The sequence below is a fragment of the Barbatula barbatula genome, assembly GCF_947034865.1.
Source record: "Barbatula barbatula genome assembly, chromosome: 17".
NCBI lineage: Eukaryota > Metazoa > Chordata > Actinopteri > Cypriniformes > Nemacheilidae > Barbatula > Barbatula barbatula.
In genome coordinates, this window is record NC_136780.1 from 10,838,058 (window position 1) to 10,862,622 (window position 24,565).

Below are 24,565 nucleotides of genomic sequence, written 5' to 3' on the forward strand. Positions count from 1 at the left end.
AATGTGTACATCCAGCATTTTCCAGAATGACATTGATTGGCTATTAACTTCTGGAAACACTTTTCCACATACTGTATGAGCAGGTCTTTACTGTTCTGCTCTGGGTGAACTAGTAGCTGCTTGTACTCCTTTTACGCCTCATCTGCGTGTGTTGAATGTGTTTGATCTTGTATTTGTAACTGGATCTGTTGAGAGGCTTGGTATACAATTCTTCCACCCCAAGAATCATACATTACCATCATAATTCTTGCAGAAAGCATTCATTTGCGGTATTTTGTAGCATGTAATCAGTGGCGAATTTGCGGATTTAACAGATTGCTCAAATGTTTGCAGCTTTTCATTTGTAATGGTGAACTTGCAGCAAACCTTTGGCAGCTATGGCCAGTTTGACACGGCTAGAGAAAAGTGCAAATATTTGCCACTATTGGTAAACAGTTCAGTGGGGAACATTGGCATGAAGGTGTTGTTATTGGCAAACAGTTTTGATAAAATACATCGTTGATGTCAAATGTTTTAGCACCAATGGTTTTGAATGTGCATAGACAAATACTGTCAATACTGTCAAGGTGCAATATGTGAGATTGAGGAAGATCTAGTGACAGAAATGCAATATAATATACATAACTTTGTCTTCAGAGGTGTATAAAGACCTTGCATAATGAAGCGTTATGTTTTTACTATCTCAGAAAGAGCTATTTCTATCTACACGTATCATAAACAAATGATCTCGTCTGCAAAGAAAACGCAACAACATCAGTGTATAGTGCTTCAAAAGGAGGGATGGACTGAGCCGTTGGTTGCAATTTGCAACCTCAACGCTAGATGCCGCTGAAATATACACTTTGCACCTTTAAAGCTGCAATCTGTGACTTTTTTTAACAAAATTAACCAAAGATCTGTTATTGTGCAAGTACTTAAAAAACAGTGTTCATAAAACATGTCTCCCTACATATGTTCACAATGATAAGCTTATAATAATGATTCATAATCTGAGTTGTTAGGTATGATTTCACAAAAGTGTAAAGTGTTTTTGCATAACGTTTCATGGTTGAATTGACTTGAAAATCAAATAATGCCGTCCACTAGACCCGCGAACCTTGGCTGACTAACCACACAAATACACTCTGATGCATGCAGCCTTACACAACTCCTACTGTGTTTGGCCATGCAACCATAAAAAATAAGTCAGATGGCATTTGTTTCTTAAAACGTCCTTTATTAATCCCTGAGGAGATAATTTTACGCTTACAACGCTTGAAACAAGTCACAAGGTACAAGTTTGCAAGCAAACTGTGTCTCCCCCGAAGCCCTTTGCATTCTGGGAAAGCCCATTTTGACAAAACATACTAAATTGTCAGGAGCACTGGTTAAGCTGTTTCCTTATTGAGCTCTGTCATTGTTCAGTAATACCTCTATTTATTTTCCCTCGACAGGTCTTCCCATCAGCACTTATGCTAAGTACTGCTACCGTAAACTGCAGAAAGTGGCCATCACTGGAGGCAAAAAGGTAAGCGTGGCAAAATAAATCCACACAGCAAAACATGACCATTAAAATACATAACCCCTGACCCCTTATTTATATCTGGGTTGTTGACTTCTAGTCCTAATAGTCAGGCTTCCACACGTTTTTGATCACAGCATCGACTCCAAACATCTAATTACATTCAACACGTTTAACCAGACACATAAAACTTGGAGACGTGTATCATGTGATGACTAATTGAAAACACACACTTTTCCCGGGTCTAATGTTTGTTTATAGATGCCAACGGTGCTGTAAGATTGTACCCAGGAGTCTCCGAAAAGTCAAAAGAAACAGTATAGAGTGTATCCATCAGAGACTGGTCACATCTGTTTGCAATCACAGCACCAGACTTTAAGGAACACACCACAGGGACTACTAATCTACTAACCCAAACTTAGGAAAGAAGGTTACAACAACCCCCAGTACCCTGTATAACTCCTTTACATGAGTGACATGCATGCACACACATCACCAGTAACACCAGTAAATACTAACAGTGCTGATGTTGGTTCTTTAACCAGTCCCACCCTGTAATCTGCCGTTCCACCGCTGTCTCCTGCAGTTTAACCAGGAGGTTATTTTTACCCCCAGAATTACAATATGTTTATTTCACACATGGACGATCTGTACGTTTCATGTCTGTAGGGTTTGAGAAAGCCAACTTTGGAAGAGATTGATCACGGACGGAACGCCATCGTGACCCCTTCTCTGTTCGGCAGCGCTCTGGAGGAGATCATGGAGAGGCAGAGTGGGCTCTTTCCAGACCGAAAGCTGCCCTGGGTGCAGGTGCAGCTCTCTCAGTACGTACTGGCCCTGGGCGGAGCTCAAACCGAGGGCATCTTCAGGTGAGACATAGAAATAAAGAGAGCGCATCATAAATAGCACTTTATGACACCAGGGCGATTCGAAGTCTTCGTGAAGCTGCATTGATCTGTGTGGCATTTGTAGATATTTTCATTCAAACTTTAATTTGTCTGTTTGACATTTTGCTTTATAAAAACATCAAACACATTTTTAGGAAGGGAGTGCTGGATTCCTCATTTGTTTTGTGACATCCCTCTTTGTCATTGGTAGATGTCAGTATTCTTCTTGGCGGTTTATGTATTTTTATTCCCATTGTCGCCGGGATGTGTCCTGTTATTAATGACCGCCTGTTGTTCAGGTTTTATCGCTTTTTAATAAAAGTCTCTTCCTGTACACTCTTTGTCTTTTGTTTACGCCGCGTCAGTACTCACGTGTATAGAATACTACAACAAATATACAATCTGAGCAGTGAACTTTTAACACAGTGAACTTGTCATAGGAAATTCTAGTAGATTGGCTCCCCCTAGCGGTTGAGTGTTCCAGTGCCCTGGAAGTGTGTTCATATAAACATAGATTAGATATAAGTAAACAGTTTCGTTTGTGAAATATATGTAAGTTGAGCTTGTCCTCTTGACTGAATCTAATGTTGCTGTGCTGTAGAGTACCAGGGGACATTGATGAGGTGAACGCTCTCAAGCTACAGGTGGACCAGTGGAAAATTCCAGAAAATCTTTCAGATCCCAACGTCCCAGGTGAGAACATAAAACACATCCTTGAGCTGTAAATGGCATTTGGTCCTTGTCTATCACCTTTACAATGTGCCCAATAAACCTTTTTTACCTTTATATATTTTGTTTGCAAACATATACGTATATACAAGACACATTTCTTATAAAATGAGAAAAACCCAATAGTATCAATCAAACTGCAGTGGAGTTGTTTTGAATAAGTATTAATAACAAACATAAAAACACAATAAAACAATAAAAACATGATTTTTAAATAAAAGTGTTTTTTATTTTACAGCAATTTTTTGTGCTTTTGTCATTTTATATATTTTTCAGTTTATATACATGTTTAGTTATATGTATATATATATATATATATATATATATTTATATTCAGTTAATACATTTAGTGCTTTAATTTAGCTAAATGTACTGATAGATTAAGTTATATTATTTTTAAGAATTTGAATGAAATATTAAAAAGTCTCATGATCAAAATATGAGGATTCAGGGCATTAAAGCTCAATTTCCAACAAATGTCACTAATTTCAAACTTTGACATGGTCTTACTCCGTGAATATTAAATATAACGTGTTTTTAAACAGAATGCTCTTTGGTTTATAGAAAACGGTATACAATCACAAAACAATAACTTAAGTCATTTAGTCAACTACATTTCTGTCCCTCAGCATCTCTGTTGAAGTTGTGGTACAGAGAGCTGGAAGAGCCTTTGATTCCTCAGAGCTTCTATAGACAGTGTATCAGTCATTATGAAGATCCTGAAGCAGCTATTGGTGTGGTTCAGTCTCTCCCTGAGCACAACAGACTGGTGCTCTGCTACTTCATCAACTTCTTACAGGTAAAAATCTCTGCGATGTAAACACAGTTGACGGCAACTTGCACAGCAACTACAGGAATGTATAAACGCTGTGTGTTTGTCTCTTCATCCAGGTCTTCACCCAGCCAGTGAATGTTAGTAGGACTAAAATGGATGTGAATAATTTGGCCATGGTGATGGCGCCCAACTGCCTGCGCTGTCAGTCTGATGATCCTCGAATCATCTTTGAGAACACAAGGAAAGAGATGTCCTTTCTTCGCTTGCTCATTGTCCACCTTGACACCACCTTCATCAAGGGTTTAATTTGACCTCTCAGCCATCTCAGTCATATATTTTCCGGATGATCTACACAGAGAGTCATTTTCTTGTGGAATACCAGCACCTCCAGACTTGTGAAAATGTGAATTATCCTTCGTTAACAAAATGACTCATTGAAGCCTGTATCAAATTACTGAATTTGGAGCCATTTTGCTGGGATTAAAGACAGGTGATGCATGACCTATCAGTCTTTTATGTCAATCCGTGTGGAAATGCATCGTTATAATCTTTTTCGCTCTGTCCCAATACCATACATCCTATGATCCGCAGAGTATTTCGTTAATTTAATATGGTATGAGTGTTCTGATGATTTAATATAAATTGTTTGTAAGGTCAAATATGAGTGGAGAGAATTTGAAGCTTCAGTTTCGTGTATAAATCTACAATGAAGCTCAAAAGCGTGAATTGACATTTCGCACCTATGTACAGGATGCGTAAAGGTCAATGTTTGGGGTCTGGCACCCTACATAGAGAATGGTTTGTTGATGTATGACAATGTGTGCGATGTGCCTGTGTAAACACATAACCATTCATGTTTCCACAATCTCAAATGAATGGGTCCCATAAACCAAAGAATTTGGATACTGGTTTTTCAATTTACTGCTTAATGTAGTTTCCAAATCAACTGACCTTTTCCTATATGAAGATGCACAATTTCCAGAAGCGGGCTGGCTGCATCAATGAGGTCAAAGTGAACTCCAGCAAACTCTGGACATTGGCACATTTGAAGCAGTTTGGTTTCAGTTGTTTCAAAAGCTTCCAACTTCAACATCTGACCAAGATTAAATTCAGATTTGCTTACGTTGAATATGGTTTCAGAAAGACACAGGTACAAAAACACAAACATTTGGCCAACACATTGCAAGCACATACACAACATGTTCTCTGACATTACTGTAACGGGAACAAACTTCCGTACTCAAGAGGGCGCTAGATTACCATCAAATGTCTGTACCACACTGTGTAAAAAATGGGCTGCCTTACATGTTTGAGCAAAATCAGACTGACTCTATTGGTCATTTCAACTTTATACTTACTATTTTTACTAGTGACGAGTTGCGATAACTTATTTAAAAAAGGTAAAATTGCTTAACCTAATGTGAGGAGTTAAAGTAGCACAAAAAGATGTGTGATATAAATTACAGTGGTTAAAAGTCAAGTTCAAGTATAGCTCCCATTAAAGCAGTGGTTCTCAGACCGGGTGCCCATAAGCTTTATGCAATCAAACATTAGAAAAATAAGACTACAAACCAAAAGTATTGATGTTCCAGCATTGTATAATGGAATATATATGTTACTAGACTTTTATAGTTTTATTTAATTAACACTGCATATAGGAATGTATAGTCTGTCAGATATTTGACCTGTGTTTTGACTTGCATAACCTTATATGTTTTGCTTATAGTCAATGTTTTCTTGTACAGCTGCTTTGTAACAATGAAAATGGTAAAAAGCACAATATAAATAAAGCTGACTTGACTAGGAATTAAAATTCTAAGTTTAAGATTATACTTCTTTAAATGGGGGCCGCAAAAAGATTCACTCTACACACAGTTTGAGAACCACTGCCTTAAAGCAACACTGAGAATACAATTCACATTGCATTATGATAACTGTGACAGTTCTTCAACCTTCTCTCTATAAATGCATTGAAGTCACTATGAAAGTAATAAAAAGGTTTGGGTTTATCTGATTTAGTGTATATATGACTGAAAACTGCAGCATTGATTGTTCACTTAGAACGACCCTCATCACATTTGCTATCGATACAATGGAGAATCCACCACATGTGCTTTTGTATATAGATATTTAATCTGACAGATTGTTTATAGTGAAAATAATAAATCAGTCTAAATTTGGACACTAGTTGCATACAGTTGTCAATTGGAGTGTTAAGCCCCTTCTTTGTTGCACTTGCCCTTGAGTTTCCTTCTTCATGTTCTCTGCCGTGTCTGATACCCATTCTGCAATCTTACTGTAAATGCCTCTGAAAGTCTGTACGTGTGGGAGAAAATTGTGAATTGATGGCATAAATAATGTGTGTTGAGATGTTACATGATGAACGTTGAAATAATAAAATTTGTAAATTCTAAAGTGCCGCTCTGGTTTTGTTTTATTGAAACACTTCTCTTGGGTTTCATCAAGATCAGCTCATGCGCCGCAAAGTTGTCAAGTATAAATAAAAGAAACACTACACGACATTACATTATTATAAAAACATATTTTGTCACAGAAAATGTAAGACTGACACTATTCACTATAGGTTTTTCACCAAACTGAGCCTAACCTTACCAACATGCATGAGCACCTGTTGCCGTAGTTGTGTGTATTGCTAAATTATGACATTCTTACATATTTTATATGTTGTTTCGTGATATATATTTGGTCTATTTCTGTTGGAAATAAAGCTGTGAAGCACCTCCGCTGGCCTCTTGTGGTTATGTCTGGAATCTCGTCCAAAATGTAACCCTTGTAGATTTGGATAATAAAATATATAAAACACATCACGTAGAATATACAATAATACACAATAAGCTTTTGAGAAGCTGTGGGTGACTCATTCGTAGTATGTACCATTTGCTTTGTTTTGGATTATAGCTATCACATGAATTTCAGACAAAGCAGTGAACTGTGAGGGTGAGAAGAACAATAAATACATCATAAAATGAACTAAAAAGAGCAGATATGGACATTTTTAAGAAAGGCTAGTTTACTGACCACATATTGTTACGAGGTAACGGGAGGTATCCCGCCTCGAGCTCTAGCTGTTGGATTGAAGCTATTTTGTTGTTAACAAATACTTGTAATGTGTTGATGTTACTAAATCACAACTAACATCACTGTTTGAATGTCACTGTGTATTTTTGATGTTGCTAAATCTAGATGTTACTTCTGGCTTTGTGCTAAACTGATTTCCGCTGTCGGTGAACGTGTTCGTACTATGGGGCGCACATACACGTATCGTTTTATAAATCCAAACGGATAATTTACGAAGATATAACTTCTGACGACATTTTAACGTCAGAGATGACCCACAATGTATCCACGTGCCTATTTCGTGTCAAGTGCGATGGCTTGCATCGAGTGTCGTTCCTTTACCAAAAAACGTATGATGACATGTCACATTTGACCATTCGGCCACATTGATCGTAGGCAGTGTCGGAAAACGTTTGATTCAAAGGGTAATCAAGAGGAAACAGCGACCCCGACCAGGGAAAATCCCGCACGCGTGCGCAAACAAGCTCCACCTCGCGGGCACCGGCCTCGCTGCTCCCGCCGCGGAGAAAACAAACTGCGTGGACGCGCTCTTGAAGCATGCGACTAAAGCACTCGCAGAGCCTTTTCATTTGCTTTCTTCGGAATTGGAGTTCATCAGCAAAAGAGGTAAACGGCGCTTTCATTTTAAATAGCGCAAAATAATACGCAGTTATTTTGGGGCGTTTTGCAAGCTGCCGTTTCAAATCTTGCAATGTTATGTGATGATGCTGTTCTGTTCAAACGAAACTTGCCTCCGTGCATGTGTTCCTCTGTTGGATGCTAGCGGGACCCGCGAAACCGATTCTAAGAAACGGCGCATTGAGAAAAAGTGTCGGCAGCGACCGTCATTGTCGTGAAGTATATCTAGATACAAGCGCATTTTGCGTCTTCGCGGACAGCTGGGGGACTTTTGTTCGAGTTGTCCTGTATTCCCGAGTCATAATTACGGTAGCCCCATGCTGCCAGGAGTAGGCCGAGCAGAGGCCGCTTCGAGTCGAGCTTTGATAGACGTATGCGTGACCCAATCAGATGGCTGGAATCCGTGTCACTCAGGGACTTCAGCCAATCAAATCATTTGCTGTTGTTGCGCATCGTGGTAGATAAGTGAACAATGTAATGTCTGAAAGCCGTTTAAAAAGGCAAAATAATGGCTTCAGCTGTCACGAGGGGTTGACTCGTTGTTATGATATGAAGATTGCACTGCGTGTCTGTTGTCGCGTACAACGCGTCAAGTTAGCAGACAACGTTGCACCCACGTTTTCATCGCATGTGAAGTGGAGGAAAAGTCAAAAGCCTGATTTGATGCGGACCTTCGAGAAAGATCGAAAGGTCGCGCGCTTTGATGATTTCCTCCTCGTTACGTTTAGCGAATGTTATATACGAACTCGCTGCTGGCGGATGTAAGGCGCGCGGCGTGCTGTGACAGGCGTGTAAACGTGAGCCGCTGCCCTGACAAGGTAAACAACGAAGAGGAAACGTAATGCGCGCCATTTGCGTCACGCAACGCTCGATGCGTTGCCGTTGTGCGTGACCGTTAAACGGGTCACGTCGGGGGTTGCGAGTGTTTTGTATGAACACAATCTGCCGGTTTCCCGCTATTATGACGTATTAACATGTATGGATCGCGTGTTTCCACGAGGGCGGACACGAGCACGGTGGTCGCGCGCACAGCGCAGGCGAATTGGAGTCAGTTATGAAAGTTCAGACACGTTTGTGATGACGCGCTTTCATTCGGTGTTCATTTATGACGCTGGATTGCGATGTGTACAGTCGCGTCGGTCTGTTTTCCTAATATGTTAAACGTTGTGGACATTACATGTACTCGTTTAAATGAATACAGGCAAGGTTTCATTTCTTCCGCTTTATGCAGATGAACACTTTTTTTATTATTGAAATATGCTTTAAGGTTTATAACGCAATGCGTGCCATACTATATTAAAACAATATCTGTGGTGTACATTTGCTCCACCAAATAATAATATAACATCATTAGAATCATTTGTAAATAAGGATTACCTAGAAGTTACTGAATACAAGTCATACCTTGGATATTATGTAATAAATATTAAAGATTGTGACAAGCCGAAACTGTGTATTAAATATGTCATGTTCCTCGTCATACAATAGAGACAAATCAGTTGTCTATTTCAATCTCTTTGAATCTAAAGGATTTTAATGCATTTATTACAGCCTGGTGAGGTCAGTAATGTGTTTCGATGACGTTACATCATGATGACATCTACAGCGAGATGATTGGGCAACATTTACACCCATTTTTTGGGTGCTTGAGGCTTATGAGCTTGTTTTAGTTCATTCAATTGGGTATAATGAAAAGGCTAAACCATTATAGGCCACGGCACATTATTTGATGCCACGATTTTAGCCCTGATATTGTGTTTCCACAATTTTTCCCAATCAGACCAATACTGATATTTAAGAACATTTTAAATGATAATATCCTTAAGGACAGTTTCTCAACAAGACTTGATGATTTTTAATGAAACAAAACAAGCATTAAAGGAACAGTTCCCCAAATTAAAAATTTTGTCATCATTTACTCACCCATGAGTTCCAATTCTGTGTACATTTCTTTGTTCTTCTGATGAACAACACAGAGAAAGAGAAGAATGTTTATAACCAAACAGTTCTTGGCCACAATTGACTACCATAGTAGGAAAAAGGACAATTGTTGTAAAATTTGCCCCAGAACTGCTTGCTTTACAACATTCTTCAAAATATCTTCTTTTGTGTTCAAAAGAACGGAGACATTTTTAAAGCAGTTTTTCTTCTATGGGAGTGGTCTAAGGACTGTTCCGTTACAAGCATTCTTCCAAATATGTTTCTCTGTGCATCAGAACAAAGATAATTATACAAATTTGGAATAACTGGAATAGCATTTTCTGTAACTTCTTTGAGTTAAAAATGAAAGGTATAGTTCACCCGAAAATGAAAATGTTGTCATCATTTATTCACCCTCAGGTTGTTGCAAACCTATTTACAGCCGGTTATATTACGGCTGTAAATAGAAGGAGGATGAGCTGGCTGCCAGACCATTGCTAGGTCAAGTCTGCGTTTTTCGAACTGGTTTTTGAGTAATTATTAGTCTGGTTTTGTTATGCATATGAATAACACAGATTCATCAATGCAGAAGAGCAGCGTCACAGCCCAAACCACACAAAGAAAACTGCAAGCAACCTGCAATTTTATGTTTCAAACAAAAAAGAGACAAAGCAACAGATTTCAGCTTTAGAATAAAATAAAACAGAATCCGAAATATTTGATTGAGTGGGGGGGCTGTGTGAATCAACTCTTTCCACGCCAGCCTAGTTATATAAAGTTGCAAGCCACCGCGTTTTTTTACATTTTCACTCAGTTTTATGGCTCACAGTACATTTTCTGTAATGAATTTACATACACATAATGTATAAAATAAAAGAACAGAAACAATTTCTCTGCTTTTAAACAAAACAAAAAACGGATTCTTCTATCTTCAGTTTTTTTTTATCACCCCTTAGATGGGGATAGGTTTCTTAAAAAATGCATCACTTTATTTAAACAGCTGAGATAATAAAAACATTTTTGTTCAAAGACTCCACCCAGATTAGACTCCGATAGGTTCAGAGATTCTGTACTTTTTCCAAAGGTGTGTAACAGTACCACCTGCAGTACAACAGTACAAACACAGATTGCCGTAATAACTTATCTTTGGCAGCAAACGGTTGATTTTTAAATGGCGGGAAAGAGTTAAAGGTAATAGTTCACCCAAAAGCATTCTGTCATCATTTACTAACCTTTGACCCTAAATCTGTATACATTTCTTTGTTTTTATAAACTGAGAAAGATATTTGGAAGAGTGCTTGTAACCAAACAGTTCTTGGCCACCATTGACTACCATAGTAGGATTAGTAGAATTACTAATTAATTACAATTTGTTCTGTACAAACACCAAATAGGATATTTTGACTGTAAACAGTTCTTGGGCATTTTTGACTACCATTGTCATTTTTTACTAATATGTAGTCAATGGAGTCCAAGAACTATTTGGTTACAAGCATTCTTCAAAATATCTTTCTCTGTGTTCAACCGAAGAAATGTGTACAGGGTTGGAACAACTAGAGAATGAGTCATTCATAACAGAAATTTCATTTTTGGCTGAACTGTCCCTTTAATATGTGTTTTCCCTGAAGCCTGAAAGTGTTAACAGCCTTTTAACTCTGGCCTATTTTTTTCTGTTCTTCCCTGAAATTTAGAAGGATTGTGTTTCTGCCGAACACAAAAATACAAAGCCAGTATTTTTATACACATTACCTTGTACTTTCTTGCATTTGCCACACAACAGTTATGAAATGTTTATAAACTTACATTTTACATTTAGGCATTTGGCAGACGCATTTATCCATAGTGACTTACATAGCTTACAAAGCTTTCAGCTTGTTTGAGATAAGGCATGCAGACGCTTCACAGAAAGTAATAAAACACTTAAAAGCATACTTTCAATATCATGTCTTTGGTCCTCTGATGAGTGTACAGCTAATGTGTTGTCACTGATTTTGTAGGTTGGTGAGAGCGTGTGAACAGCATGTCAAAGACCCCTCCTCACAGGCGTGGGATCACATTTGAGGTGGGATCGCAGCTGGAGGCTAGAGACAGCCTGAAGAACTGGTCAGTGTCTCCTTTCCGCTTCTGCTCTTCCAACCTTTCATTTTACTCAGAGAGTCTTATTGAAATTCACCCTTTCTGAATACAACCACAGAATTTAATTTAGGAAATGTTGTATTGCAGCCAATGACAAGCAAGCAATTTGTAGGCCGATTGTCCCTAACTGTGTGTTCACACCGAGCGCGAATGAGGCGTCAAGCGCGAGTGATTTACATGTTAAGTCAATGTAAAGACGCGATAGACGCGCTTGCAGCGCGAATAGCGCGAATGAGGCGGCGCGAATGACGCGAATGACGCGAATGAAGCGAATGACGCGAATTGCGCGAATCGCGCGAGTTGAAAAATCTGAACTTTGGCGGAAATTCGCGCCGCGTTAACCAATCAGGAGCCTGCTTGAGTAGTGACGTAGACGACGTAGCGAGCAGAGGCAGAAATAAAAAATGGAGGACACGCTCATCTCAGTGTGTGGACACCCGGAGCTATATGATACGTGTTCATAAAAATAGGAATAAAAAGGATCTTGCTTGGAAGAAAGTGAGTGAGGAGGTCGGAGAATCCGGTAAATTGTAAAAACATTTTCGTGAAGCGAATTTCACTCGCGAATGACGCGTTTTTCACGCGCGAATGACGCGAGTAAACACAAAATGTTCAAGCGTCAAACTACTCGCGAATAGTGCGTTTTTGACGCCTCATTCGCACTCTATGTGAACACACAGTAAAGTGGGCAAAAAAAGAGCAAACGCAGAAAGTAGAAATCTTTAACAGGATGTAATGTTAACTAAAACGAATGACTCTTGTCTTGTATCTGTAGGTATGCTGCTAGTATTGAGAAGATAGATTATGAAGATGAAAAGGTTCTGATCCACTACAGACAGTGGAGTCACCGTTATGATGAGTGGTTTGACTGGAGCAGTCCGTACCTCAGACCCGTGGAACGAATCCAGCTGAGGAAACGAGGTCTCCCTGAAAAGCAGAAGGCTCCAGTAAGTTCTTCCTGTCAGACTTTGCTGAGTCTCTCAGTGATGGACAAAATGAAACTCAAAATCATAATAACGTAATGTGACTGAAAATATGTAAAGACATAATTTGTTTATTTCCTAGGGCTTCCATGTTAACCAGAAAGTTCTAGCCAGCTGGTCAGACTGTCGGTACTACCCTGCTAAGATCCTGTCCCGTGACAAAGATGGTGTGTATTCTGAAGTTTAAAGGGATAGTTCACCCAAAAATGAAGTTCTTTCATCATTTATCTCCTAACATGTGGTATAAAATGTGTTTCCTCTGTGGAACACCAAAGAAGATATTTTAAGAAATGTGTTTTTTGGTTTTGTGTTTATACAATGGGGTCGAATGTCGTTTGCTTACAACATTCTTCAAAATATCATCTCTTGTGTTGTACAGAAGACCAGTCATACAGGTTTAAAATGAACAAATTATAAAATAATAAAAATTTGTAGGTGAACTGTCCCTTTAAATAGAGAGTTTGTACTGAGACGTCTATTACATTATTAATGTGTTATTAAGAGTTATAACTGGCTCTCTGTCCAGGGAACTACACGGTGAAGTTCTTCGACGGAGTCGTGAAGACGGTGAAGGGGATTAAAGTAAAGCCTTTCCGCAAAGAGGTGTGAAGTCGCTCCCTTGGCTCCTCTAAACAGTAGGTCCTTTCCCAAAAGCACCGGTTTAATGGGTTTGTCTTTATCTACAGCGCTCCAATGGCAGATCCAATCAGCAGGCTCGAAAGCGGGGCGAGAAAGAATGGAAGCTCAAAGAAAACGGAAGGAGTAACGGCTCGAGACACAGCACCTCTGACCAGGATGGCGAGAGCGGATCGGAGGAGGAGGAGGATGAAGAAGACAGCATGGTGATAGATGAGTCCAGAAACCGCCAGAATAGTGAAGCCACTCGAAAAGCGAATGAATCGGAGCAGAGTTCTGCTGATCATAATGAAAAACTGCCCTGTGAAGATGTCAAGACAGAACCATTAAACACGGAAGCGGAGAGCAAAATGGAGAACATTGAGAACCAAGAGGAGAAGAAAGAGATGAATGGAGGACAAGAGGAAGAGCAGCCCAAAGCTCTTCAAAATGGAGTTGACAAGAGTGAAGAAGAGAACAAGGAGGAAGAGGGAGATGACAGTCCCGGTCCGCCCAGAAGAACACGGAGTAGGATGACAGATGGTGAGTTTGGTTTGGAGGAACATTTTACATGTTACATTTTTTATATTCAATTAGGATTTGATTCCAAGCGTTAGATTTAACTCCACCCACACACCAACAGACCGTAGTTGCTAAAGACCATATATAACTGATGCTTATGAATTTTTAACCATGGGAACATTAGCAGCCTTGCAATGCTGCGAGGAGTGAAATTGAAAGTAAGGGATTGTTGGGTGATTTATGGTCGAGTCAGTTCAGCATGAGGCAAACTGTGAGCTGGTATAGGGTTGATGAACCAAGCAGGTTTCTTGCTGAGTTGTTGGCTTGTGTGTCTGTCACAGGAAAAGATGCAGAGAAGCCCAGTGGTCCAGAACTGAGGAAGAGACGCGCATCAACAGGTCAAATGCCCCCATCCAAAAGGAGCAGAGCCAATTCAAGCACAGGTATAGGACTAATGCCATTTTTGGACTAAAAAGTATCACCTTGAATTGTCCTTCGTGTAATGCTTACAATTATGTATGTACAACTATTTTTTGTTTATACAGCGTGTAACAATATACTTGGCTCATGATTTGATATGATACGTGAGACTTGGTTTACGATCTTATCAATATTTTAAAAGATGTAAAAACGAAACTGAAAATCGGGTAACACTCTTCTTCAAAACATTAACAAACTGATACAGAATCGACAACATTCAAAGTTTAATTTAACGTTTTGTCTTTAAATTAATAAAAGTTAAATGGGTTTGTCACTAAAAAACTTTAAGAAACTTTTTAAAATCATTCAAAAAATAAAAAACCAAAAACATCTCTGATACATGTTCAGTTTCTGTATATACATTTTTTTTCACATATATAATTTAGTCTTAAAGATATATTTTTTTTTTATCCTTCATTTTACCAGAAGATATGCAATTTGATTCAGTTTCAAATATTCTGCTGGAAATGCTTATGGCCGATAAGCGAGTTGAAAACCTTTTTTATTTGCGAGTTGAAAACCTTTTTTATTTGCGAGTTGAAAACCTTTTTTATTTGCGAATTGAAAACCTTTTTTATTTGCGAGTTGAAAACCTTTTTTATTTGCGAATTGAAAACCTTTTTTATTTGCGAGTTGAAAACCTTTTTTTTGCTAATTGAAGTGACAATATGATCATGCCCACTACGTTTCCCCCCCCCCCAAAAAAAAGACAACAGAAAAGAGAGCAATATTTGCAGTTTTTGAAGTGCACAAAGAAAAAGGAAAAAATTCAAAGATTTGCACGCAATGCAATATAATTTCATCATCAATTTCAGATTTTTTGCAATCTTTTAATTTTTTATTACAAAATAATTATTTTTACTCTCAAACACAAAAATTTTTATTGCATGAAAAATCCATAGATACCACAGTGTTTAGACCAGGCACTGCGCGATGCTACACAACAAAAGACAATCGAACCCATTACATTATTATTTTGTCCACACTTGATGCATAGCCATGCGACAATCCCATAAGAACAAGCCGCGTGTCAAGTCACATCGCGTCTGGTGAAACACCATGGAATAGTTTTATTTTCTTTATTTGTCCTGAATTTATGACTTTCACCCAATAAGCTTTCAGTAACATCTCACAGAATATTATCTTTGATCTCTTCAGACAGAAATAGTCGATCGCAGATCAAACCAACTACGTCAGACACCGTCCCAGAGACGTCAGAGAGTATAGATAGTCCAACAGCCCCTGCAGGAAATCCAGCACCCACAGAACAATCTGGATCTACACCCGATCTCAGTAAGCCTCCTCATACGTGCCGAAATTGTTATAGGCTAAGATATAATAAATATTATAACAAGCTGGTTTCTCCGCAGCAGCGCTTAAACGCCAAGTCCATCTCCCAACTTCAAACAAGTTCAGCAGAGAACCACGTGAGTACATAAGCAATCCTCTCTCACACATCCACATGCGTGTAAGTCGGCTGTTGTGTGACCTGTCGATCTTTTTCACCCTCAGTGTACAGAGTCATCAAAAATCAACCGCCCCCTATCCTGTCCATTGAGTTGGATCATAACTCCTTCAAATGCAAGATCGCAGGCTGCCTGAAGTCCTTCCGCAAGGCATCACTGCTTCACTACCACATGAAGTACTACCATGCGCAGAGCGATCCAAGCCCCCCTCACTGCGTCCAGACGCGCTCCTCAGAACAGCAGAACCAGGAGACTCCTCGCAGGCGCCGTACGGTCTCTGCTTCACAACGTTAGTGAACACTTTGTCTATTGCTGTGTAAAATGTTTCGATGTTTGGAAATGGATCGATTTTGTCTCTTCCACTTTGCATGCTGCCATTAATAAATCAACTTCCTTTGTCCCACAGATACTCCGTCCCCTTTGAGCGACAGTAAGTCAGGACACGCTCTGTCGCCCCCTGCTGTTGGCAGCATGCACCGGCAGCGCTCGGCCACACTGAGCGCAGAGAGGAGCAAAGAGAACCAACACATCAACCGCTCGCTGCATGACGACAGAGACTGGGTTGCCAAGGAAACAGGTATTGCAGAGCATCACGATCATTCCGTCCTTTTCCAGTGCACATGCTCACGACCAGTCCTCTGCATATTAGTAACAGTAATTGAGATTTCTTTTCTCTTATGAATTTCTCACTGAAGGAGCAAAAGAAAGAGAGCGGCTGAGAGAGAAGAGGCAGAGGGACTTCTTCCGCATCAAGCTGAAGAAAAGGAAGAAGAAGAGGTCAAAGTCAGGTTAGACAGCTTTCTTTGGAGTTGTGATTTTGTGTTCGTCTTGTGTGTTGCTGGCTCTTTACCACCCGCTCTGTTTGTCTGCTGGAACTGCAAGGTTTCTCTAGAGTGGGATGTGTAAAAAAATGATTTGAACCTGCAATGAATATAAGCAGTAGGACAGGAACTCATGCTCGATGTGTTCAGTAAAAAAAAGACATTAATGAATTTTAAATAAAAAAATGTTACAAACTAACGTATATGAGAGAGATACGTGTAATATATTAGAGGTGCACCCTATGTTTTTTACCGTAATCGCCATGACCGGTCTCACGTCCAAGCCGATCTTCTGTTGCCAGCACACAAAGCTGTCAGTAAACATGAGTGAGCTCGGCTTGTCTTACACGGCTCGTGTCTGGGTCACCCGTACTGCTGACTGACAGACATCTCTTATATCCGCTGAGCACACACGCATCATGCACTGTCTGCACAGACGGAGAGATGCACTGTTTTTGACTGTTTAGTAGTTCATCTTTCATTGCTCCTTCTACTTCGGGTATGTGCCACATGCTAAAATGCTAGTAATGCTAAACTCTTACACATGCTTAACTCATGTTGAAGTCGTTCACTCTGGGCAAAACAGAAGTAAATTCCATTCAACATGATTGCTTTTTTTACTTTAAAACTATGGTAATTTCACTTCACTTAAAATTACACTTATCCAAATTGTAAAAAAAGTATAAATCATCATACAGTATAAAGTATTTATTTATCACAAATGATTCAGTTATTTACTAACATATAAAGGTGCAAATATATACAAATCATTAGAGTAGCCTATCACTTTTTAATGCAGTTGTAGCTAAAACGAACCAACCCACTTCTTTTAGAGAAAATATATATTACATTTTAGAAAGAATAAAATGAACCACTATTAGTTTCTTTAAAACAATGGACAAGAATAAAGTTGAAGTACAATTTTATTCATAGTTTTTAGAAGAGAACTCAAACTTATGCACAGGTGTGCCTATGGCTGGCCACCATAAAAGGACAAAGGGATCTAAAATGTGCAGTTTTACTGTATTGGGGGGGTCCGGGGCGGATCTGGTGTGACCACCATTTGCCTCACGCAGTGCAACACATCTCCTTCTCTTATGATCTTTGAGTCTTAGATCTTTGAGTTCAGCTAATGAAAAATGGTGGCAAAACAAAAGTGTTGCGCTTATAATTTTGTTCAGTGTTTACATGCACACACACATTTATTAATACATATAAATATACAAGCCACTTACAGTTATTGTTATAGAAACACATATATTATTTTTGGACAACATCAGTGAATATTCAAATGCTTCACCCACATTGTTTTGCTGCCTTAGTTGTGTTTCTCTCCTGGTCTCTCTCGCTTTCCAATTTATTTACGCGCATTTAAATTTGGTCCTGCGTTATTACTTCACTAATTTGCATTTATTAACACTCAACCACCCGCTAAATGAGTATTTTAGCTGCTTAACCATAAGGACCATCAAGCCGTGTCATTGGTCAGAACCGCTCAGTCTGTGTTTAACCCTGTATCGCGTCTGCTCTCCCTCCTCTGACAGACTCGTACAGCTCTGTGGAGAGCATTGGCCCAAAGCCTCTCCAATGCAATTTGAATTCGGCCCTCAAATTGCCCCCCTCCCTCACACATCGATCCTACACGGGACCCCGCCCCGAACAGACGCTCAGCCAGAGTGGGTACCTCAGAACTCTCAGCCGCCTGCTTTATGTTTGTTGCCCGTTTGTTTTTTTGCATTTTGTTTTCACCTAACTTTGAGGGTCTTGTCTAGCTGTCTGTTTCGTCAGATCGTCCCATCTGGTGTCATACACCTTTAACATGTGCATGTGTGATGTAGAGTAGCTGATTTCCTTGCGTGAATGATGGTTATGTTAAAGAAGAGAATGCAGACGATTGAACGGTGTGATGTGTGACAGGTGAGGACAGCAGCAGTGATTTGTCATCTGACAGTCCTATATGGAGTGAGGAGGAGTCTGACGCTGAGCTGGATCTCAACATGCAGCTCTCAGAACAGGGCTCAGAGATTGTACACTGTATTTGTGAAGTACAGGAAGAGAATGACTTTATGATACAGGTAAACCTTTTCGTTTTTCTACAGTTTGTTTACTACCATCATAAAGAGTTTCCGTTCATTTACATGTAATACATTTGTGTTGATACACTCAACAAAAGAAAAAGCATGTTTAAGTATAAAACGCAGGATTAGTCTGCAGGGTTTTTTTGTACACTTTCTTCAGGTTCTTTTTTTAAGTGTCACCAATTATGACATGCTCTATTTGTTAAGCACTGGAAAAAATTTAAAGACCATTACAAATTTAATCAGCATTTTTAGATGTATTGTGGCCAGTCCAGTGTTTGTTGTATTTCTACAAAATCAAACTTCAGGGGAGACATAAAGTCATCCGACAGGAATGTGAAAGACTGACAGCATACAAGACACATAAAAACTGTGAGGAAAAATCAAGGTTATCACATAAAAAAAATATTGTTTGAACTTTCCCTAAATACATGTCTGAAAAAAATATTTTCTGTTATTTTCACCTGTATTCTGTTCTCCAGTTATTTTATGCAAATAGAAACAATATTTGGAAAATGTGAAGAAAAATTTCAAGTAGTTCACAGAATGAGGCAAAAATGATAATTTTCTTATAAATAATAAATTCAGGAAAATGTACATTTTCTCTCATTTTTATAATTGTAAACATTTAAAACTATTGTACTTATAGGAATTATGTTAATAAACACATCCAAAAGAAATAAAACCAGTTGCATTTTTCGTTGCTGTGTGTTGTTTAATTCACGAAACCTTGCCAGGTGTATGGAATAACGTTTTATGAAAGCAATGTCCTGTGAAACTTTGGATCACAGTATTGACTGAAACTTTGTGAATATTTTTGAGGAGTATGAAAGGTGTTTTCTCTGTGATCTCTTGCAGTGTGACGAGTGTCTGTGTTGGCAGCACGGGACATGCATGGGACTGTATGAGGACAGCGTGCCAGACAACTACAGCTGCTACAACTGCAGAGACCCACCAGGTGAGAGATCTATCTCTGTTTTGGGTGAACAATGTGTGTTTGGGACATTTGCCAACATAGCCAGACATCTTGGTTGATTTATGTGGTTGGTTTTGTTAAATGTGTAAAAATAAGTCTGTTTGTATACAGCTCAGAGGCAGAGCCAAAGGTTCTGGTATGATAAAGACTGGCTGAGCAGTGGTCACATGTATGGCCTGTCCTTCCTGGAGGAGAACTACTCTCACAAAAACAGCAAGAAAGTGACCGCTGCCCATCAGCTCCTGGGGGACGTCCACCGAGTGTTTGAGGTGGTCAACGGCCTTCAGCTCAAGATGAGCATCCTGCAGTAAGTAATTCTAACTAAAGTAAGTAATTCTAAAAAATGATCTCACCTCTCCAGTTCTGAATCTTTGTATTTTCATATCATTTGTTCCCCTTTAGAACCCAAGCCCACCCTGACCTGAAGCTCTGGCGGCAGCCCTGGAAGCCTGCGGATGGCTTGCGGAGAAAGGTGGCGGGAGACTCGGGCTTTGCCACTCCCTTCCCTTCCTCACCTCTGGAAATGGGAGCGAGCGATGTTGATGTGTTGAAGAGCGAAGTCCCGTCACCCATGGAGACGCACTGCTCCTTCCAGGACTCGTACATCAGCAGCGAGCACTGCTACCAGAAGCCACGAACGTACTACCCGGCAGTGGAGAGGAGACTGGTGGTGGAGACGCGGGGAGGCTCTGAGCTGGAGGACAGCCTGAGGAGCACGGAGGACCTCCTGGAGATGGCAGAGCAGAGGTACGGCGCTTCGTTGGACCATGAGCAACACAAGCTCCAGCTGGCCGACCGCTCCTTTACTAAGGTGTGTTATGAGTGAATGGTGTGTAACGTCTTAAGCCAGAGAGGCTTTTTTAAACTGTCCGTCTAACCTGGCATTCTCAGTGTGTATTTCTTTTTGTAAAACAATATGGTTTTGGCTAGACACTTTTGTCAGTTATTTTTGTAATAGGGGTACGTTGTCATGTAATTACTTTGTATTAACAGTTTTTAAACATTTATTACAATTGATCAATGTACTTCAATGCTTTACGAAGATATTTCTTTGTATTCATTTCGAATCCAAACTCTTCATATATTTCTTCTTAAAATTATGCATGCATGTGAGTGTGTGTATTTATAACTACATAATTATTTTACACAGTACAAACACATACAGTATAATATATTAAAAAATATATATATTTTGCAAACGACTTGCGACTTATCATTGTACAGCCCTAATTGATCCCTGTTATGGCATTTTCAGCATCATACTTGAATATTTAAATATATATTATAAAAATTTACACTTTTTGTATATTTTGAATGTATGTAGCCCCTTAGATGTAATATATATGACTATATTTATTAAATGTGTAACTCCTTATGTACATATATGCATCTTTTTTTTTATCGCAACTAACTTAAACTGAAACTGCGCACACATTTATGTGTGGTCTAAATTTCACTATAATACAGTTATTAATATCTGGGATAGGAGTTTCACTTCATTTATAATGTGATAAACCAATGAGTCACATGTTAGCTGTTATGTATCATGTTGTCAGGAACTGGAGTGTCGTATGAAGCAACTGGTTTCCAGTGAACAGGAAAAGACCTGTGCGGTAGATGTAAAGGAGGAGGAGCCTGACCCTGTGACCCCTGATTCCAAGCCTGACCCTGACCTTCTGCTGCACCAGCAGTGGCAACTGAACCTGCTGGAGCACATTGAGGCCGTGCAGGATGAGGTGACGCACAGAATGGACCTTATTGAGCGAGAACTGGATGGTGAGGCCCGTTTTACTAAATGTAAACAATCGATTTGCAGTTAATAATGTGACGATTTTCTGAATCAGATTATAATTTAGTTTCAGCAAATGGAGTTGTAAAATCTATCATAAATTGAATCAATGGTATGTGCTTGTTTATTTTGCTCATGTTGTAACAACATGATTCCCCATGCAGTGTTGGAAAGCTGGCTGGACTACACTGGTGAGCTGGAGCCTCCTGATCCGCTGGCTCGTCTCCCTCAGCTGAAACATCGCATTAGACAACTCCTGACGGACCTGGGTACAGTGCAGCAGATCGCACTGTGCTCCTCGTCCTCTTGAGGGTGCCAGAGAACATGAGGAAAGACTAACAAAAAGTTCAGACTGAACTGATGGTGACTATGATTGGGATAACATGAAGCTCATGTTTCGATTACAGAGTCCCAAGTGTGACAGTTAACTGCTGAAACGGTTGTGTTTGTCTTTTTTATTACCTTGCTAAGCCATCCAAGCTATATGATCTGAGAGTGTCTCTTATGTAGAGATGTGTGTTGAAGTAATGAGTATGGTCACTGTTTAACAGTAGATGCTGTTTGAAAAGACTGAGTAAGATTATAAACCTATCAATAATGCAAAAGGTTTTTGTGGAATATTAAGCTTCTTTGTAGCACTTAGCTATGTCTGTCCTAGACCTGAGGGTTCTTTTTTATGTAATTTTCTCTATATTCTCGACTTGCTAAATACTTATTTCCTGTTTATTAATAACAAGTCATAATTGACTGTTGGGACGTCTTTGATAAGAGCTTACGGAGTCCGATATTTGCTGAAGTTCATGAAAAAATGTTAAATATGAGAATGACATATATTTTAAATCTGAAAGTACTTGCATTTTGCTTATATATTTGTACTAAATAGTCATGTAATCGTGTAAATAACATTACAGTTGCTCAGATTTGTTATTTTTTTCTTAGTTTCGTTCTAAACTATGTGCACCTGCATTTAGGATAATTTCCAAATCTCTGATTTGTTGTGAATACTGTAGTACTGTACTTTAATGTCCTTTATCGTTCTCATTTTTTACACAAATGACGTTTGCTTGCATTTCAAATCAGTGTGCTAAGTTTTCCCCTGGTCTATTAAACAAGCACAGAATGTTTCCTCTTGCATACTGAATTGATGTTTATATAATCTGGTTTTGTTGTCTTTTGTTTAGTTTCTTAACTTGTTCTTTTTGTTTCTGTGTTCAGTGGCTTTTCTGTTCCTTCATTCTCTACAAGATTGTTTTTAAGACATTAGATGCCTTTAAGTTATTGTTATTGAATTTAAGTTATTGACTTTTGCATCTCATCACTTCTGTCATCTTTCTTTGACTTGAGTATGTGTGTGTGATCAGCAAGAGAAAGAGAGAATGCATGGGTCTTTTCAGTGTTCACACCCTTTGGTGTTTATTTCTGTTTCATTTTTTGACTATTATTGTTAAAAAACAAAACCTGTGCCTGAACTTAATGTTTGTGCACAGTTCACCCTTTGACGCGCAAACTTCATCGATATCTGTGGATTCACACCGAAGGGTATTTGAGGGTTATGTGCTTTGTTTTCGTAACTTTGTACAGCTAGTGAGTTTTTCAATATTATGTATTCTATTTTACATCTGGCCTGTAGATTTCCAGATACTGAAAATCTAGGTGTCAGACATAAGTATTGTGCTCTTTTGTACATTTATTTTTCCGTTACTATATTTTTACATTGGGGTCACCTGGGAAACTAAATTCTGAGAAATATTGAAGCATGATCCAAATGCAAGAAAATAAATGCAAACATTTAAATTCCAAAAATGTTGTTTTTCCTTTTTTAAAAATGTAACATTGCAAACATTGATAGCAGAAAGTTTTAATGCAAAGACAACTGAGCATGCAAAATCATAAATGAACATTAATTAAAACCCTATAAATCATACTGTACAAAAATGTTGGGGAAATGACATTATAGATAAAGAAACCCAGGGGTGGATCGGGTGACTTTTTGGGGCTTATGCCACGAATGTTTTTTCAAAAGCCCCGAATCTATCTCAGGTTTCTAAAATGAATTCATTCAGTACGCTTGGTGGCAGCATTCAGCTTTAATGACTTGTGAGACTTAAGAAGGCAGACACAACAAAGCCAACTGTTTACAATAAAAATGGGGCTGTGCAATTAATCGTAATCGTCAATTTTAGCCTTCATCAATTACAAACAAAATAATCGAGTTAACCGATTATTGTGCCGCATTCCATTTTGCAAGGATCCTCTCTTGTCTTGTCGTATAAATCCACAGCGCACACCTTTCCTCTACAGTGGTTCAGCAGTGCTATTTCTTTACATTTATTTTTCAGTTAAATTCAGAGTTTAAAAGCCAATTTCTTTGTTTTCTATGTTGTTTTAAAGGTTATGAGTAGTCGTGTTAAATAATCGGGATCTCAATATTGGCCAAAATAATCGCGATTATTATTTGTGTCATAAAACACAATAAAAATGTAAAATGGTTAGATTCAGAGATGAAAACTACTTAACAGGCTTCAAGATTCTATATGAGTAATGATGTTTATTCCAAATACCTAATGTTATGTAACATAGTTACAGGCTTACAGCAGACATATTCTGCCTTTTAAGAGAAGAGTAAATGTCATTGTGAAAATTTGTTTTGTTATTGTTTCAAAATGTTAATACAAAGAAAGCACAATTACATCAAAACAATTTTATACGGCTGCTGTAAATGGGGAAAAATATATTTTTCTAAAGGGGACCATGCCCATTCATTTGGGCTAAGCCCCCAATGTCTACAACGTCTGGCTCCGCCCCTAAAGAAACCCTATATTTTTGGTCTCCTCCCTTATAATGATGACCTTGTGAATTTATTTTCACATGTAGTTTGATATATATATATATATATATATATATATAATCCAAAAAGTATGTGTATAGGAGAGCGGATTTAAAGTGCATTTCTATATTAAATTATATATATATATATATATAATCCAAAAAGTATGTGTATAGGAGAGCGGATTTAAAGTGCATTTCTATATAAAATTATATATATATATATATATATAATCCAAAAAGTATGTGTATAGGAGAGCGGATTTAAAGTGCATTTCTATATAAAATTATATATATATATATATATAATCAAAAAAGTATGTGTATAGGAGAGCGGATTTAAA

At 38.6% G+C, this 24,565-nt stretch overlaps 2 protein-coding genes across 7 annotated transcripts in view; both read left to right on the top strand.

Moving 5' to 3' along the window:
• The window catches only part of arhgap46b (Rho GTPase activating protein 46b), a 56,328-nt gene extending 50,018 nt beyond the window's left edge, over positions 1-6,310 (top strand). For all 3 annotated transcript variants that reach the window (XM_079478307.1, XM_079478309.1, XM_079478308.1), the window contains 5 exons: positions 1,434-1,507; positions 2,171-2,370; positions 2,990-3,081; positions 3,747-3,916; positions 4,009-6,310. In XM_079478307.1, coding sequence (XP_079334433.1) covers positions 1,434-1,507; positions 2,171-2,370; positions 2,990-3,081; positions 3,747-3,916; positions 4,009-4,203 — 731 coding nt within the window. In that variant the 3' untranslated portion in view covers positions 4,204-6,310. The remainder of the gene's footprint in view (positions 1-1,433; positions 1,508-2,170; positions 2,371-2,989; positions 3,082-3,746; positions 3,917-4,008) is intronic.
• A 958-nt stretch (positions 6,311-7,268) lies between these two features.
• phf20b (PHD finger protein 20, b) lies at positions 7,269-23,553 on the top strand. 4 transcript variants are annotated; one of them, XM_079477798.1, is made up of 19 exons: positions 7,269-7,597; positions 11,527-11,632; positions 12,441-12,612; positions 12,731-12,815; positions 13,175-13,251; positions 13,335-13,806; positions 14,127-14,228; positions 15,424-15,558; positions 15,636-15,692; positions 15,778-16,020; positions 16,138-16,308; positions 16,427-16,519; positions 18,097-18,228; positions 18,470-18,627; positions 19,489-19,588; positions 19,718-19,913; positions 20,009-20,417; positions 21,163-21,382; positions 21,560-23,193. In XM_079477798.1, the coding sequence occupies exons 2-19, from the start codon at positions 11,550-11,552 to the stop codon at positions 21,703-21,705; spliced, it is 3,051 nt and encodes a 1,016-aa protein (XP_079333924.1). In that variant the 5' UTR covers positions 7,269-7,597; positions 11,527-11,549; the 3' UTR covers positions 21,706-23,193. The 4 variants fall into 4 exon arrangements, with proteins under 4 accessions (XP_079333924.1, XP_079333925.1, XP_079333926.1 ...); XM_079477799.1 differs by having other exon boundaries at positions 15,639-15,692; XM_079477800.1 differs by lacking the exon at positions 18,097-18,228 and having other exon boundaries at positions 21,560-23,553.
• Positions 23,554-24,565: the final 1,012 nt, after the last annotated feature.